Here is a 19,415-nt window from a genome sequence, read left to right on the forward strand (position 1 = left end):
GAGGAGGAAGGGGGATGGAGGAAGGGGAGAAAGGAAAGGGGGATAGAGGAAAGGAGGAAAGGAGAGGAGAAGGGGGGATAGAGGAGGGGAGATGGGGAAGGGAGATGGAGGAAGGGAGTAAAGGAGAGTGGAAGCAGGGATGGAGGAATCAGGGTCAGAAGAAGAGAAGAAAGGAAGGACAGCGAATTGAACGTTCTTTCTACTTAGGTGAATGAAAGTGAAAGAAACAATCTTCCACATTGATGACTTTCTTTCCTATCTGCTTATTGTAAAACACACATTTTCAAATTTCTGCTTCTTATTTTAAATTACTATGTTGTGGGAGTTTCACTTGATGTCCTTTTAATAAATTGGCTTATATAATTTTGCCCAAACACAACAGAAATATGAAAGTAAATAATTGTGCTAAACTTCATAAAAATTCCCAAAGTATTTTAACTTTGTTATATATCAATGAACTGGAATTTAAGGGTATATATAAACAACTCATGTTGTGAATAATATCACATATCTGGTTCTAGTTAGTTAAACTTTGCATTAACTTTGTAGAATAAAATTAACTTCATTCATGCACCTTTTGATTGATTCTCATCCTCATCCCACCCATGTTATTGCACAATTTATCCCTATACCCTTTAATCCCAATGCCACTAAGGTTAGCCCACCCTCTGTCACACAGTTGCTCTGCTCCCTCCATTCTCTTCAGTTTCTATTTTCCAGTTGCTCCCTCCCTACCCACTCCTGCATGCACTCGCATGAACAACTCTCCCCACTCCTTCCCTCTCCCAGTAACCTCACCAGACTACACCCTTACTCACCTCATCACAGGTTGGCCTCCATCTGTCCCAGTTACCCTTCATTAAGATGGAGGTGTGGGTAACAGTTTAAAGATACAGGGTAAGCCATTAAGGAGTGAAATGGGGAGAAGTGTCTTCACTCTAGGGGTGGTGAGCCTCTGGAATTCTCTGCCTCCAGAAAGAAGTTCAGGCAAAAACACTGAATGTTTTCAAGAAGGAGTTAGGTACAGTTCTTAGGGTGAAAGAAATCAAAGGGTATGAGGAGAAAGTGGGAACTGAGATGAATGATCAGCCATGATCATATTGAACAGTGGAGCGGGCTTGATGGGCTGAATGGCCTACTCCTGCCCCTATTCTTCCTGTTTCTATCTTGGTCTCTGAGGTGAGATACTTCATCATGACCAGTAAGTACCTGAGGAGTGTTACAACAATCCCAATGAGGCCTGAGATTCAGTACTGAATTTTAGGTCACAGTTTAATGATATGGGGTAGGCCACTGAGGACTGAGGTGAGGAGAAATCTCTTCACCCAGAGCCTGTGGAATTCACTACCACAGAAAGCAGTTGAGGCCAAAATACTGAATGCAAATATAGGAAGAACGTTTTGATGACCAGGAGGTATCCAAACCCAAAGGATGCAATTTAAGGTTGCGGAGTAGACCATTTAGCACTGACATAAGGAGAGGTTTATTCACTCGGGGAGTGGAATTCTCTGCCTTAGGCCTAATTAATCCAACACATGGCATCTTTTATCCCCAGCCAGCACTTCGACTGCTTTAAACAAAAATCTGAGGCTCACTCTTTGTGCATTCCTTAAATGGTGTTAGATGTGATGCAAGTGCAACATGGGAATAATCCATATTAGCACTTATTTCATTCATATTGTATGAGAATTTAATTCATTGTGTGCTGAACATGAAATGAATCCTCACAGGGCCAGTAGAAAGCTTAATTGAAACAAGTCTGCTTAGATTATAGGGACACATTCCAGCCCCGAAGCCTCAAGATAAAATATCCCATTCCCTCATGCTATTTCAGATAAAAATTTATCAAAAAACACCCAAAGGCAAGTTAACAAGGGTTGAGTGATCCTAGAATCTGGGAATTTTGAATTTTATAGGAGGTCATGGTTTTTTTTCAGCAGATAAACTGGCAAGATTTCATTCATTTTAAGCTACAGCTTGCTCTGCTGTCGTTCCTTCTTGTATCCTCACCGTTTCAAAAAGCTTAAGTGGGTAACCATTCGGAATAAATGTCCTGACGGGGCTAAAGAAAGGGAAGCAGAAGGGGAGTGCAGTGATTGGAACAAGGATGCCCAGGTGAATCTCACAGAGTATGAGTTCCCTGATTGTCCCAACAGCTCCAATTAAGGAGCTCTGGCTAACAGAGATAAACAGGAGATCAGGCAGCATCCGAGGAGCAGGAAAATCAACGTTGAAGGGATTTTGTCCGAAGTATCAATTTTCCTGCTCCTTAGCTGCTGCCTGACCTGCTGTGCACTTCCAGCACTACTCTAATCTTGACTCTAATCTCCAGCATCTGCAGTACCCACTTTCACCGAGATATAAACAGGAATCTCAGGGATTCTCCTGAGATGAAAACACGCCCTTCAGTCCAACATTATAGTTGGTCAGAGTCCATGTACTGTGCATGTGTAGTAAAGGGTGACTTGGTGATGGTATTTCAGCCCCTGTGGCATTCTTTCAGGGAGGAACCCTATAAAATAGTGGACACGGCCTAACAAAGATGTGGCTGTCTTGTCCCCGTGTGTCTGTTTCATGACTGCTCTGTCTATGGTTGTAGGGAGCTATATGATTGGACTTTAACTCAGAAAGGCTTCCAGGTAGGTGTGAGGGCAAAACAAAAAGGCATTCAGTTTCAGGCCCAAGTTTTTTAATGCACCTCTTCAATGCAGTTGGTCTCCCTGAACCCTATCCAAACGGAGTGGCATCTGGCAGGTGAAGAATGGGCAGTCTTTGAAAACCTCTGAGCCTCCGAACAAGTGATTGAAAACATAAGAAGAAAGGAGAAGGAGGAAGCCATTCGGCCCTTCACACCTGCTGTGCCATTCAGTGAGATCATGGCTGATCTGGTTGTGGCCTTCCCTTCACTTTCCTGCCTTTTCCCCTACCCAGCCCCATAACTGTGCAACTAAAAAACAAATAATTGCGGATGCTGGAAATCAGAAAAAATACAGAAATTCCTGGAGGAACTCAGCAGGTCTGGCAGTGACTTCGGACAGATAGCAGTGTTAACGGTTTGGGTCCCTTCATCTGAAGAAACGTTAAGTCTGCTTTCTCTCCACAGATGCTGCAGGACCGACTGAGTTTTTCCAGCAAATTCTGTTTTTTTTTCCCATAACTCTCTTACCGATTAAAAATCCGTCTAATTTAGCCTTCAATAATATTCTATGACCCAACCTTCAATGCTAACTTGGGGAGAAATTTCTAAACACTAGTCACTTACTGAGAGACAAAATCTCTATCTTAAGTGTGTCCCCTCATTCAAACAGGTATACAGTCATACAGCACAGAAACAGACCCTTTGGTCCAACCAGTCCATGCCAACCATAATTCCAAGCTAAACTAGCCCCTCCTGCCTGAACTTGACCCATATCCCTCCAAACCCTTCCTATTCATGTACTTAACTGAATGCCTTTTCAATGTTAAAAATCACACAACACCAGGTTATAGTCCAACAGGTTTATTTGGATGGAGTAGCTTTGGAAGCTGTGTAAAAACATTGCCCTTCATTTCTGTTTTAAATCTTCTTCCTCTCACTTTAAACCTATGCCCCTTACTCTTGAAATCTCTCACCCTAGGTAAAAGACACCTGCCATTCACCTTATCTATATCTCTCATGATTTTATAAACCTCTTTAAGATCACCCCTCAACTTCTTACAGTCCAGATAAAAAAAGTGCCAGCCTATCCAGCATCTCCTTATAACTCAAGCCCTTCATTCCCAGCAATGTCCTGGTAAATCTCTTCTGAATCCTCTCCAGCTTAATGATATCCTTCCTATAACAAAGTTAAAAATCATACAATAGCAGGTTATAGTCCAATGGGTTTATTTGGAAGCACTTGCTTTCAGAGCACTGCTCCTTCATCAGGTGGTTGTGAAGGAGCAGCGCTCTGAAAGCTAGTGCTTCCAAATAAACCTGTTGGACCATAACCTGATGTTGTGTGATATTCAACTTTGTACACCCTAGTCTATCACCGGCACCTCCAAATCATGACTTCCTATAACAGGGATGCATAATGTAGGAGACAATCCAAATTGTCAATTACCACATATTGGAGACAGTAAGAATGGTTCAGATTACAAGCAGATTAACAACCTATTTGATTTTGCTTGCTCAGTGTCTGTATTGGGACAGAAATGCTGTGTTGCTAACTGGGCACCCTCTACACTGACTAGAGAACATGACTCAACACAAATTGTAGCTTCCTGTTTAACTTGGTGAATCTTGTACCATAGGGGGTTACGGCTGTTAAAATAATAATTGGAGTGCAGCACCAGTGGTGTCAGATTACATGGCACTGACATGAGGATAGAATGTTTGTTGGCAGCCATAGAGGTTTAACAGCATGAAAACAGGCCCTTCAGTCCAACATTATTAGTCCAGTCCCCTTTGACTGTGTTTGGTCCATATCCCTCCACACCTATCTCATCTATGTACCTCTCTAAATGTTTCTTCAATGGCAAAACTGTACTCGCCTTCATTGCTACCTGTGACAGCGTGTTCCAGACATTCACCATCCTCTGTGTGAAAACACTGACTCTCTGGACCTTTTTATATTTCTCCCCTCTCACCTTAAACTTACGGCCTCTAGTTTTAGACTCCCCTATCATGGGGAAAAGCTGTTGGCTACCTACATTATCTATGCCTCTCGTGATTTTGTAGGCCTCCGTAAGGTTACCCCTCAGTCTCCTACGCTCCAGGGAAAGAAGTCTCAGCTTAAATATGCAATGTATGTTCAATAGTATGGCTTCCAGTCTTTGTCTGTCAAAAGCATCTTATACCCTGTCACTATATTTACCTAAATCATGAATTTGAAAGATTTACATAAATGTGAAGGTAAAGGGTGTGTTCGGTTAATTGCATGCCCCACTATTTTGTAAAGGATTATTTATGAAACTTATCGGTCACTGACATCTGCTGTGGTGTTTTACTGTGGTATGTGGATTTAAGGCAACAGCATTTAATTGTTCCATTTGAACAGGGCATGATATTTTAGCAGTACTTTAACATATGACCAACTCTGGTTTGAAAATTGCTTTTGGGAGAAAGAATTAACATAAATGATTCTGTAATATGTTAGTAAGGTCATGTTGTGGCTGTACAGGACATTGGTGAGGCTACTATTGGAATACTGCATTCAGTTCGGGTCTCCCTGTTATAGAAAAGATGCTGTGAAACTTGAAAGGGTTCAGAGAAGATTTACAAGGATTTTGCCAGGGTTGGAATGTTTGAGCGATAGGGAGAGGCTGAATAGGCTGGGGCTGTTTTCCCCGGAGCATCGGAGGCTGAGGGGTGACGTTATAGAAGTTTATAAAATCATGAGGAGCATGAATAGGGTGAAAACTTATGTCTTTTCCCTGGGGTGTGGGAGTCCAAACTAAAGGGCATAAGTTTAAGGTGAGAGGGGAAAGATTTATAAGGGACCGAAGGGACAATGTTTTTATGTAGATGGTAGTGTGTGTATGGAATGAGCTGCCAGAGGAGGTGGTGGAGACTGGCACAATTACAACATTTAAAAGGCATCTGGATGGGTTGATGAGTAAGAAGGGTTTAGGGGGATTTGGGCCAAATGCTGGCAAATGGGACAAGATTAATCTAGGATATCTGATCAGCATGGATGAGATGAACTTAAGGGTCTGTTTCTATGCTGTACATCTCTCTGACTCTATGCTTACAGTGTATGCTGTGGATCAGCAGGTAGCATTAATGCCCTTTGGGTCAGTTGATTTTGGAATCACATCTAGAGTAAGGAGTGCAAAAACCTTGGTTGAAACTCCAGAACAGTACTGAGGGAGTGCTGCACTGACTTTGGTACCACCTCCTAGTTAAGCAATTGGACAGAGCCTTGGTCTAAGGTTGACATACCAGTAATTACTGAAATTACTTAGATTTAGAGCAAGTAGAGAGGAGTTATCCTGATATCTTCCCATCAATATTACAAATAGACCACGTGGACACTGCCACTTGCTTTATTTTGAGATCTTGCTGTGCAGATTGGCTGTCATATTTCCTACAACACTGACAACACTTCAAAGTCACTTCACTGGACACCCTGAGGTCAGGAAAGGTGCCACATATCGCAAGTTTTCCTTTTATAATAACTGAGTTGTTGAAGTGGAAAGAGAGTCTGAAATAGATTTGTGTTAATACAAAATCAGTGGTTTAATGGAATTTGAAAGTGAATTTGGATTTTGAATGAGTTAGACTGGCTGTTTGAGGCTCTAAAGGTGGACTTCTGAGAGAGTGATCTATGTTACTGCTATTATTCTGGGCGGCATGGTAGCTCAGTGGTTAGCACTACTGCCTCGCAGCACCAGGAACCTGGGTTCAATTCCACCCTCAGGTGACTATCTGAGTGAAGGTTGCACATTCTCCCCATGTCTGTGTGGGTTTCTTCCAGGTGCTCCGGTTTCTTCCCACTGTCCAAAGATGTGCAGGACAGGTGGATTGGCCATGGGGAATAGAGGGTAATGGGATAGGATAAGGGGTGGATGTGGGTCTTTGGAGCGCCAGTGTGGACTCGACGGGCCAAATGACCTGCTTCCACACGGTAGGTATTCTATGATCAATCCTTGGAAGTGATACAGAAAATGTATTGGGAGTTCAGTTAATGTTCCTTATCTTAGATCCCAGTAATTTACCCCAAACTAACCTTAGAGCAGCTCCCCATTATGCTTAATCACTCAATGTGGCACCTCCAACACAACCACATCATGAACTTCCAAACAGCAAGTGTACCTATTTGGAAATTTATAATTGACAAAAAATATGTTTCTTTGGGATCAGTTTACTTGAGGCCTCAACTGTTGTTTGAATAAAGGTAAAAGGAGAATGTGCAGTGCTCAATCTCGAATAGTTCCCAAAAGAATGGGTATAAGAAAACCATTCAGAATCGGGCATAGTGCCGGTGGGTGAGTTAATGCAAAAAAACAAAGGACTGCAGAGGCTAGAATCATGAAACTAAACCAGAAATTGCTGGAGAAACTCAGCAGGTCTGGCAGCATCTGTGGAGAAAGAAACAGAGTCAGCATTTCAGGTCCAGCGACCCTTCCTCAGGAACCGTCTGAAGAGGGGCACTGGACGGGAAACCTTAACACTGTTTTTCTCTCTCCACAGATGATGCCAGACCGGCAGAATTTCTCCAGCAATTTCTGCTTTTGTATTAGGTTGGTGCACATGTGACTCTTCCAGTATATGACCTAAAATATTTGTTCACTAGTGAAGTCTGACTGCGGTCCCAATTAAAATTAGAGTGAAGAATTGCAATTAGATACACCAGACTATGCAAACTTTGTGCAAATGAAAGAGATAAAAGAAAGCTGATGAATGAGGAGAGAATAAAATACATTTTTCACAAATACTTTTTTTCACATGTATATTTTTGTTCAATTGCGGGACTTGGCTGCCCAGTATTGATAGCCCATCCCTATTTGCCCTTGAGGGCCCTTGAGGGTGGTGAGTTGCCTTCATGAATCGCTGCAGTCCACTTGCTGTGGGTTGACCCACAATGCCACTGGGGAGGGAATTCCAGGATTTTGACCCAACGACTGTGAAGGAATGGCGGTATATTTCCAAGTCAGAGTGGTGAGTGGCTTGGAGGTGAACTTGCAGGTGGTGGTGTTCCCAAGAATCTGTTGCCCTTGTCCTTCTAGATGGACAGGCGCTGTCTAAGAATCTTTGATGAATTTCTGCAGTGCATCTTGTAGATAGTACACACTGCGGCTAATGAGTGCCAGTGGTGGAGATATTGAATGTTTGTAGATGTGGTGCCAATCAAGCAGGTTGCTTTGTCCTGGATGGTGTCAATCTTCTTGAGTGTTGTCAGAGCTGCACCCATCCAGGCAAGTGGAGAGTATTCCATCACACTCCTGACTTGTGCCTTGTAGATGGTGGATGGACTTTGGGGTGTCAGGAGGTGAGTTACTCGCCACAGTATCCCTAGTCTCTGACCTGCTCTTGTAGCCACTGTGTTTATGTGGTGAGTCTAATTGAGTTTCTGGTCAATGGTAACCCCAAGGATGTTGACACTGAGGGATTCACTGATGGTAATACCGTTGAATGTCAAAGGGTGGTGGTTAGAGTGTTTCTTGTTGGTGATGGTCATTGTCTGGCATTCATGTGGCATGAATGTTACTTGCCACTTGTCGGTCGAAGCCTGGATTTTGCCCAGATCTTGTTGCATTTGAGCACAGACTGCTGCAGTATCTGAGGAGTTCTGAGTGGCGGTGAACACTGTTCAATCATCGGTGAACATCCTGACTTTTGACCTTATGACAGAGGGAAGGTCATTGATGAAGCAGCTGAAGATTGTTGGGCCTAAGACACTACCCTGAAGGACTCCTGCAGAGATGTCCTGAAGCTGAGATGACTGACCCTCCACATCCACAACCACCTTCCTTTGTGCCAGGTGTGACTCTAACCAGTGGAGTGTTTGCCTCCTGATCCCCATTGATTCCAGTTTTGCCAGGGCTCCTTGATGCTACACTCGGTCAAATGCACCCTTGATGTCAAGGGCTGTCACTCTCACCTCACCTCTGGAATTCAGCTCTTTCATCCATGTTTGAACCAAGGCTGTAATGAGATCAGGATCTGGGTGACCTTGGCGAAGCCCAACCTGGGCGTCACTGAGCAGATAGTCGCTGAGCAGGTGCTGCTGGATAGCACTGTTAATGACCTCTTCCATCAATTCACTGATGATGGAGAGTACACTGATTGGCTTGTAATTGGTTGGAAATGTGTTGCTGGAAAAGCGCAGCAGGTCAGGCAGCATCTAGGGAACAGGAGAATCGACGTTTCGGGCATTAGCCCTTCTTCAGGAACCTGAAGAAGGGCTAATGCCCGAAACGTCGATTCTCCTGTTCCCTAGATGCTGCCTGACCTGCTGCGCTTTTCCAGCAACACATTTCCATCTCTGATCTCCAGCATCTGCAGACCTCACTTTCTCCTTGTAATTGGTTGGGTTGGATTTGTCTTGCTGTTTGTGTACAGGACATACCTGGGCAATTGTCCACATTGTTGGGTAGATGCCAGTGCTGTAACTGTACTGGAAGAGCTTGGCTAGGGGAGCAGCATGTTCTGGAGCACGCCTTCAGTACTACTGCCGGAATGATATCAGGGCCCATTACCTTTGCAGTAACCAGTGCATTCAGTCGTTTCTTGATATCACGTGGAGCGAATCAAATTGGCTGGAGACTGGTATCTGTGATGCTGGGGACCACCGGAGGAGCCCAAGATGGAACAGCCACTCGGCACTTCAGAATGAAGATATTTTTGAATGTATCAGCTTTATCTTTTGCACTGATGTGCTGAGCTCCTCCATCATTGATGATGGGGATATCCGTGGAGTCTCCTCCTCCAGTGAATTGTTTAATTGTCCACCACCATTCATGACTGGATGTGGAATGACTGCAGAGCTTCAATGTGATCCGTTGGTTGTGGGATCGCTTAGCTCTGTTAATCACTTGCTGTTTAAGCCATTTGGCATGCAAGTGGTCCTGTTTGGTACCTTCACCAGGTTAACACCTCATTTTTAGGTGCTCCTGGCATGCCCTCCTGCACTCTCCATTGAACCAGGGTTGATCCCCTGGCTTGATGGTAATGGTTGAGTGGGGATATGCCAGTCCATGAGGTTACAGATTGTTCTGGAGTACAATTCTGCTGTTGTTGATGGCCCACAGCACCTCATGGATGCCCAGTCTTGAGCTGCTAGATCAGTTTGAAGTCTGTCCCATTTCGCACAGTGATATTGCCACACAGCACAATGGAGGTTATTCTCAATGTGAAGGTGGGACTTTGTCTCCACAAGGACTGTGCAGTGGTCACTTTTACCTATATTGTCATGGACAGATGCTTCTGCAGCCAGCAGATTGGTAAGGATGAGGTCGAGTATGTTTTTACCTTTTACTGGTTCCCTCACCATCTGCCCCAGACCCAGTCTGGCAGTTATATCCTTTAGGACCCAACCAGCTCGAACAGTAATGCTGCTGCCAAGCCACCCTTGATGGTGGACAGTGAAATCCCCCACCCAGAGTACGTTTTGCACCCTTGCCAGCCTCAGTGTTTCCTCTAAGTGTTGTTCAACATTGAGGAGCACTGATTCATCGGCCGAAGGAGGATGGTACGTGGTAATCAGTAAGAGGTTTCCTTGCCCATGTTTAACCTGAAGCCATAAAACTTCACTGGGTCCAGACTCGATGTCAAGGCCTGCCAGGGCAACTCCCTCCAACTGTATCCCACTGTGCCACCACCTCTGCTGGGTCTATTCTGCCGGTGGGACAGGACATATCCAGGGATGGTAATGGTGGTGTCTGGGGTGTTATCTGTAAGGTATGATTCTGTAAGAATGACTATGCTGGGCTGTTGCTTGACTAGTCTGTGAGACAACACTCCCAATTTTGGGACTAGCCCCCAGGTGTTAGTAGGGAGGACTCTGCATAGTCAAAAGGGCTGTTTGTGTTTTTGCCATGGTCATTTTCGGTTCCGAGGTCAATGCTAGGTGGTCCATCCAGTCTCATTTCTTTGTTGTGACTTCCGAACGATTGATACAATTGAGTAGCTTGCTAGGCCATTCAGAGGGCAGCTGAGAGTCAACCACATTGCTATGGCTCTGGAGTCACATGGAGGCCAGATCAGGTAAGGATGGCAGATTTCCCTCCCGAAAGAACATCAGTGAATTAGATGGGTTTTTCCGACAATTGACAATGGTTTCATGGTCCATCCAGTCTCATTTCTTTGTTGTGACTTCCGAGCGATTGATACAATTGAGTGGCTTGCTAGGCCATTCAGAGGGCAGCTGAGAGTCAACCACATTGCTATGGCTCTGGAGTCATATGGAGGCCAGATCAGGTAAGGATGGCAGATTTCCCTCCCGAAAGAACATCAGTGAATTAGATGGGTTTTTCCGACAATTGACAATGGTTTCATGGTCATCAGTCGATCCTAAATTCCAGATTTTTAAAAATTTAATTCAAATTCCACCATGTGCCGTGACAGGATTTAAATCCCCATAATATTATACTGGCTTTCTGGATTAATTGTCGAGCAAATAAGATGCGACGAGGAACAACCCTGTAATTGTTTTGATATTCTGTTGGTCTTATATATTTTCTAATCAACCTGTGTAGGAATATTTACTGAAGACAACAAATGCTGGAGATCACAGCAGGTCAGGCAGCATCCATGGAGAGACAGCGAGCTAATGTTTCAAGTCTAGATGACTCTTCATCACAGCACGTTGAAGCTCCAATGAACAGTCATCTACACTCGAAATGTTAGCTGGCTGTCTTTCCACAGATGCTGCCTGAACCGTTGTGACCTCCAGCATTTATTGTTTTCAGTACAGATTGCAGTAATTTGCTCCGACTTGCTCAGGTCCATAATTACATATCTCTGGAGCTGGGAGAACTTGAAGCTGGGCCTCCTGGCCCAGAGATAGGGACAGTACCACTGCAAAACAAGAACACTTCTGTACGTTTACTTAATGTCTTTTTTCTAAACTTTACCCATTTATCTCATGATTCTTTGCTCTGCTTGGCTCCCGCTGAAACCCCTGACTGTTTGCGGGTTATACTCCATTGTTGTACATTCTTGTATGGCTGCTGCTGCTATGATTTCTACAAAGACACCTCATCCAAAATCAAATACGTCTTAAATTACAGTCAACCTGAAAATTGGGAATTTGCTGATAAATAATGCTTTTTTTCCCTGAAAATTAAAACAAAGGTTCTTGCGACAGTGTCATGCTCTGAAACCCCTCTGAAAGAATGTTGCTACAAAGGCTGACAGGGGAATGAAATTGGCTCTGTACACAGTAAAATTCTAATTTGCAGAATGTTTCAGTAGTTGCAGAGAAACAAAGTGTCTTACTTTTTCACATGTGCCTACAAATAGCATTGCCTAAGGGAAACTGGAGCATTTAAGGTGCCTCTCACAAAGAAAACAGTTCATCTGAATAATAAGCATCAAGGTTTTAATTGCTTTCTTTGCCTTGTTTAACTCTCACCTACTGCAGTGATTTTACTGAATAACTTTGGATGAAGGGATCATCAGTTCAAATCCCCTTTGACATTTTGGGGAGGAACCACTTGATCAGGTTCAACAGAATAAGCGTTTAAAAGCATTTTATCGTGGGAAAGTTTTTTGAGGAAAACAACGTTGGCCCAAGGCACAGAAGCCACCAATGATGGTAATTCATTTGTTTTAGGATGTCCAAGAGGCATTTTCCTCATATACCGACATACATCCTGATTTACCTTTACGTTTTGGTACTTTTTGCAAATTGCCCTGATGAGAGCAGGGCAAAGGCCTTTGATAAAATGAGTCTTCTTTCAGCAACGTTCAAGTATTGGTCTGAAGAAAGCAGCTGAGGCCAAAACATTGAATGCTTCAAGAAGGAGTTCAATATAGTTCTTAGGGCTAAAGGGATTGTACGGTATGAGGAGAAAGTAAGAGCAGGGGACTGAGTTGAATGATCAGCCAGTGTTTTTTATGCACTTTTTTTATTCACGAGTGGGACACGATATTGTTGGCAGGCCAGCACTTTATTGCCTGTCCCTAGCTGCCCATGAGAAGTTGGTACTGAGTTGCCTTCTTGAATTGCTGCAGTAGGTAGACTCATAATGCTGTTAGGGAGTGAATTCCAGGATTTTTGACCCAGTGACAGTGAAAGAATGGGGACACATTTGCAAGTCAGGATGGTGAATGGCTTGGAGGGAAACTTCAGGATGATAGTTTTCCTATGTATCTGCTGCCCTTGTCCTTTAAACGAAAATGGTCATGCATTTGGAAGGTGCTGCCTAAGGATCTTTAGTGAATTTCTGCAGTGCATCTTATAGATAGTACACACTGCTATCACTGAGCATTGTTGGTGGAGGGAGTGGATGTTTGTGGATGTGAGGTCAATCAAAGGGGGCTGCTTTGTCTTGAATGGTGTCAAGCTTCCTGAGTGTTGTTAAAGCTGCTCACATTGAGAATATCCACCCATGTTTCTATGTTTGCCAAGTGTTAAGTGTACCAAGTTACCAGTCTTAAGCGATTATAACCTCTTACAGAGTCATACAGCACAGAAACAGACCCTTCGGCCTAACCAGTCCATGCCGTACATAATCCCAAACTCAGCTCATGCCTTCTAACCTTTCCTATTCCTGTACTTATCCAAATGTTTTTTATCTTCCCATTTTGTATGTTTCTGTGTTACCAAATGACAAAACAATAAATAATAGTTTTGTCTGACTTAAACTTTTCCAGAATGGTTTTGAGGAATGGAACATTTGTGGTAAATATTCTCCAAGTCGTGGAGATTTCTTAGACCTTTAAAAATGATAGACCGGACCTGGACGTGAAAACTACAACCAATCCCATTTCTGGTCATAAAGGGGAAAAGAGCAGGACGTGAACCCTCACGTGAGGGGATCTCAATTTCAGCAGGCTCATTTGAATCCGGTGTTGCGAGGAAATTTCCTGACTCGAGCGAGCTGCCTCAGGAGGGAAAATCCAGCGCATATTGTTGCACACACAAGGCAGCTCTCAAAATATGCAGTGTGTGAATTTGTACCTGAAAGGCCCCGAGATGTCCATGGAAAGTTAATCATGAGGACAACCTCCGAAAACAGAGTGACAGAATAGGTGAGAAATCTGCTCACAGGCTGGATGTTGCCCACAGGTTTGAGTCATATTCCAAGACCAAAGCTGCCTATGGGTGGTTGGGCCTCTGGCAGAGCTAGGGCCAGGTTGGGTTGTGGGTGGGGGGGGGGGGAGGATTGGGGAAGAGAAAGTTGTGAACACAGCCCGTTCCATCATGCAAGCCAATCATCCATCCATGACTCCATCTACACTTCTCATTACCTTGGCAAGGCAGCCAACATCATCAAAGACCCCTTCCATCCTGGTTATAATCTCTTTCAACCTCTTCCTAGAGGCAGAAGATACAAAATCTTAAACACACTCATCAACAGGTTCAAGAACAGCTTCTTCCCGCCGTTATTAGACTGCTGAATGAACCTCTCAAATTTTTATGTACCTGTGACAATAATAAATCAAATTAAAAGAAAAAGAGTCTCTAAGGAACAAATAAGCTGTGACCTCAACATAGAAAGTAAGAGTAGGAAGAGGCTATTCAGCCCTTCCAACTCATTTCCTGCTTAATCTGCGGAAGTTGCATTTTGAGTAATGCTTTTATGTGATAGAAGATTGTGTCAGTTGCTTCAAAAATACCTTGTTTGCTCTTTTTTTTCTGCTGTATTCTTAAGAATTCATGCTTCCCTTGTGTGCTGTGCTTTATGTCCAATGGAGGGTTGGTAATTGTTGAGAATAATGATGCACATTTCTGACTCTCCAATTCTGCTGTCAGTCCAAGTACCTGATATGTCAACCCAAATAAAAAGCTCTTGACATTACAGGATGGTATCACCTCATCAATAAGTTTGCAAAAATGAGATAGCAACCCCATAAAATCCATAAGCAACCCCTGAAAATCAAACCAAAAGGTCACCCTCAAAAAAATCAAAGTAGCATCAACAGGATACAAAACACTAAAAACCAAATCTCAGACCTGGTGATCAGAATGAGAAAGCAACTGAATATGCTGGCCGCATAAAAACAAAAATAATAGAGTCCTTTCCCAGGTTAGATTTCTTGCTGTGGGAGAATACTGGTTGTGCAGATTTAACTATTTGTTGCGTAAAATGCATATAGACTTTCAGATCTATATAAAGCCATTTGTTTGGAAAATAACTGGTATGTGTACCAGCCATAAAGTAGAGGATAAAAATATATATATTTGAATGCAGTCATGGAATGGAAATGAAATGGACTACTCACACCTTGAAGATACGTGGATTCTGGGTCACTTGCAATTTCCAGGCAGGAATCCCAATGAGACTGTTTTACTTGCTGAGTCTCCTACAAAAACACCTTCCACCATTTCTACCTTCAAAGCTTCTACCACCACAAGAGCCAAAGCTAGTGGATGCACAAGAACATCGACACTACAGTTTCCTTTCCAAACCCCACCCATCTCCCTAAATTGGAACTATGTCATCACTCTTCCACTGTCGCTAAGTCAAAATCCCTCCCTAACAGCACTGTAGGTGCAGCTGGATTGCAACAGTACAAATCGACAGCTCATCGTTATCTCCTCAATACCAATTAGGGATGGGCGAGCGATGTTAACCTTACCAGTAACACTCAGGTCCCATGAGTAACCTTTTTAAGATGTTGCAGATTGTGTTATACGTGGTTTGATGGAAAATCGAGTAGAACCTTTTCCAGCAATGAACATTCAGTCACCCTCAATGGCCCAGATACAGGTAAGATTATCATAAATTTTCTCTAATCCTTTGATTTACTGCTTTTACATTGCTCGTGAAAGGGCTATACCTATTTATTTGTTTTGTGACTGCAGAAACCTTCAGCATTTTGTTACCCATTCAGCCATTTAAGGCATGCAGATAATTACTACAGCACAGTCAAATGCCATTAAACTTTCATCTGATGAAGAACACAGTGAATTTTCAGTGACACAGCTTACTAGTGGTGTGATTAGCACCACATAACAGAATTTCAAAATCGAGATCCATCGGTTTGGTATCCAATAACTTTTCTGTATGGAAGAGTTGAACAGACAAAGGAGATTAGAACTTTGCACATTTTACTGGTTTTTGTTAATGATATTTGACTGCGGGGTTATTGTAACTCAGATCTTTGGCATATTCAGAAAGTTAACCTCTGCAGTCTTTTCCCCAGTGTATCTAAGGACACAACAACAGACATATTAAGCAATTCTTTTAAACATGATAAAAGCATTAAGAAACAAAATGAAACTTGAACAATGACTTACTGGAGTTACAGTTAATCCTGATACAGTCTAGACGGGGAAGAATAAATGAAAGATGAAATCGTATCCTTCAAGGTAACAGCTGCAGACATCCAATAACAATAAGTCCACCCTTCCGGGGACAGACACACGCAAGGAGGTGGCCATTTTACTTCACCCTTCATATGACATAGACATCAACGATCTTCATACAATGAGACTCAAACATAGATTTGTACCCTCCATACAACAGAATTCTCACTGCAATTTTGCACATGATGCTATACTTATTTTCTAGCCCCACTGCAGTAGCAGAAGCTTATGTCTCTCCAGGGAAAAAAAATGAACAACGTTTTTTCAACATTTGTTTGCACGCTCTTCACCTGCACCCCCCTCCCGCCCACCCACACACCCCTTCAGCTTCCCCCCACCACCTCTAGCTATAAAATGGCCACTTGCAAACAGCTAACCAAATGAACATCCAAACCGAGATTTCGTGGAGATCGTTTCAATTGTCAGTATCAAAGGTGACTGGCTCAACCATTTCACAAACTCATGACCAACTAGCCTGCCAAATACGGACTAAGGAAGCTGTCGAAGAGAGCATTTAGCAAGAAGATGGGTGAGCAGTGTTCTGGCAGGGCCAGTAATCTTTGAAAGGTCTAGCCGGTTTCTCAAGGACTTTGTTGTGTTGAAAGTGTTAAGTACACGAGAAAGCAAATATGAGAATTATGCCAATCTTACTTGCAGATCAAAGTCAGAAGTTAAGAGCAGTAGATTGTTGTTTCAGATTGTTATGTCCAGCAGAAGTATTGATACAGGTGAGATGCTTTCATTGATTATCAAATGGATTACCACCACTTTTATTTTCGTAAGAGAATGATCTTTGTCATTCCTTACACTCAATTTTGAAGCATTTCTTAATCCAATTAAAGTTGTTGAACCTGTACTTCCCTCACTTTTGTTGTTTTCGACGGACAGGTATTTTTGTTTTGCAAACTTGGTTAAGCGTCATTATTGATTTTCATGAAGCATTATGAATTTCAATAATATGTATTAAGTCTATCTCACTTCCAGCTCCCAAAATTTGGACTCTGCTGAGAAATCCTTGAGAAACAACAAGGAGGAAAGCTACATCAACAATCTGGGTTCGGTTTCATGTGGCCAGGTTTGTCATGTGTCGTCAACCGCAACAGAAAAGTGGGTGCAAACAGCCGCGGACCATTCGGCACAATCACCATACAGAGGCCGTGATACCTTTTGGGAGTGGGGGCTACGTAACTTTCCTTCATCATTGTATGCCCCTATCTGAAACCCAACTGTTCAACAACAATGATAAAGGAGCGCTGTTCCTTAACTCAAAATGTTCCGTGTGTGTGCAGGGAGTTATGATGGGCTCCCAGGTGCTATGAGGTGCAGGTACCTGAGCAGAAGTTGGATATCACTGGTGATTATGGAACTCCATCAGATTTGTCGGATTTTAAAGCAATTATGGTGTTAGCATTTCCAAACTCAGAGAATAAAGCATTCTTTATTATACCAGCAACTTCAATCAAGCGAAATGATATCACATACTTGGATTCCTATTTAATTATGAGATTAAAGGAAAGCTGTTTTTATTCTTTGTGACTTTTCTGTCAGCCATTAAGTACCTGTTTTTGCAAGATTCCCAGTGGTTCAGTTGGTAGATGGACAAATATGGTAGTGATTTACATAAGTGCATGTTTTGCAAAGTTTAATCTTGCATGCTGAATTCAGTGATTTCAAACTGGGTGTCAACAGGGAGGTCTTAGAGTTAAGTTCAATGCTCACAACAGAAATGTAGAGGATGGGAAGGGACAGAGCACACTTGTTCAGGGTGATTGTTTCTGATCACTTGCCTGGGATGGATCACCTGAGGAACCTCGGTGACTGGATGAGACAGAAGTGCTCAGGAACTGACCACATGAGAAAGGGAGCAATGTTCACAATGGCTGAGATCTTGAGAGGTGGAGATATGCAAAGGGAAATCTTTCATTTCTTGTTTCGTCAATCAAATTCTTGGAATACGAAGACCTCCCGATCCTGAATTTTTGGATCTGATGGACCCTGAATGCAAGGAGCTGTGACAGTGATGAGGAAAAGGACAATTATTAACATTGCATTGACAGAAGACTGTCTGGCTGGCTAAATCTGAAAGCCTGGGCTCCTTCTCAAGGACACAGGCATTTATTACTGCACTCTGTAAATCATTCCAAGTTTAACATTTGGAGCCTTGACCTGACCACAAAGTGTGTCCAATTCTCAGTCAGATCAAACAAACAATCATGTGCCTGATGGAAACGAACAGACAACTACAAAGGAAATTAAAAATTGGTTCAGAATTAATTTCAGTAGCCATGCTGAATGGATAAATGAATTTTGAAAGAATTATTTATTACAGAGAGCCAAATAGAGATTTTATAGTGAAAAATGTGATCAGATGTGGCCTAACATTTGACTCCTTAGACTCGCTTTGAGACTCAATGCTACATATTTCCACTCCAGTCCCATGAAATAAGCTAAGCAATTATTTTCATCTATTTAAACGAGCCCTTAACTGCTTCAGAAGCTGCACTGATCTACAGTGCAGGTGATGGGAACCTTGATCGAAGATCCAGTAGACACTGAAGTTCTTCTCCTTAAAAGCTCCAGCAACCTGTATTATAAAGTAACATGCTTAGGGACTACCTCGCACGGTTGCCGGAGCTAACAGCGGTGGAGTTTGGTGCCTGGGGTGGGTCTGTGGTAAGCCTACAGCGAAGGCAGATGGGACATTGGCTGCTGCAGTTTCTGATGCTCAGTGCAGGTCATTGCCTGCGGTGGACCCGAAGTGGGGCTGTGTCCTTTCTAAGATATAAGGCTGAGTTCAGCATGGTCTGGTGATGAGGTTCTGTGCTGTATATCTTTACCATTCTATGAGGTTCCGGCGCAGTCTGGAGGCAAGGTCGGCACAGTCTCGCAAGGGTGGGGGAAGGAGGGGTCTTGGTGCAGTCTGGAGGGAAGGACCCAGTGCGTCTAGAGAGGAGGTCTCGGTGTAGTATGGAGAGGAGGTCTTGGTGCGGTCTGGAGGGGCAATGTCGTTGTGGTCTGGAAGGGAGGACCTAGTTACTCTGGAGAGGAGGTCTCAGTACAGTCTGGACGGGTTCTCAGTACAGTCTGGAGGGAAGGTCTCAGTGCGGTCTGGGCGGGGACCTCAGTGTGGTCTGGGCAGGGGGTCTCAGTACGGTCTGGATATAGGGTCACAGTGCGATCTAGGCAGGGGGTCTCAGTACAGTCTGGAGGAGCTTTACAGTATGGTCTGGGTGGGGGTCTCAGTACAGTCTGGGCGGGGGCCTCAGTACGGTCTGGGTGGGTGTCTCAGTACAGTCTGGGTGGTGGTCTCAGTACAGTCTGGGCGGGGTCTCAGTATGGTCTGGGCAGGGGTCTCAGTGCGGTCTGGAGGGAGGGTCTCAGTGCGGTCTGGGCGGGGGTTTCAGTGTGGTCTGTGCGGGGGTCTCAGTACGATCTGGGTTGGGGTCTCAGTGCGGTCTGACTGGGGGTCTC

At 43.6% G+C, this 19,415-nt stretch overlaps 1 protein-coding gene across 38 annotated transcripts in view; it reads right to left on the reverse strand.

Moving 5' to 3' along the window:
* nrxn3a (neurexin 3a) overlaps positions 1-19,415 on the reverse strand; it is a 2,002,176-nt gene that overhangs the window by 1,175,058 nt on the left and 807,703 nt on the right. For 27 of the 38 annotated variants that reach the window (XR_006312691.1, XR_006312690.1, XM_043697017.1 and 24 more), the window contains one exon: positions 15,876-15,902. The exons of the other annotated variants lie outside the window; for them this stretch is intronic. Coding sequence is in view for 25 of the 27 variants with exons in the window: in XM_043697017.1 (XP_043552952.1) it covers positions 15,876-15,902 (27 nt within the window). In the remaining 2 variants the exon portion in view is untranslated. The remainder of the gene's footprint in view (positions 1-15,875; positions 15,903-19,415) is intronic. 38 annotated transcript variants of the gene reach the window in all.

This window comes from Chiloscyllium plagiosum, chromosome 10 (assembly GCF_004010195.1).
Source record: "Chiloscyllium plagiosum isolate BGI_BamShark_2017 chromosome 10, ASM401019v2, whole genome shotgun sequence".
NCBI classification, from domain to species: Eukaryota; Metazoa; Chordata; class Chondrichthyes; order Orectolobiformes; family Hemiscylliidae; genus Chiloscyllium; species Chiloscyllium plagiosum.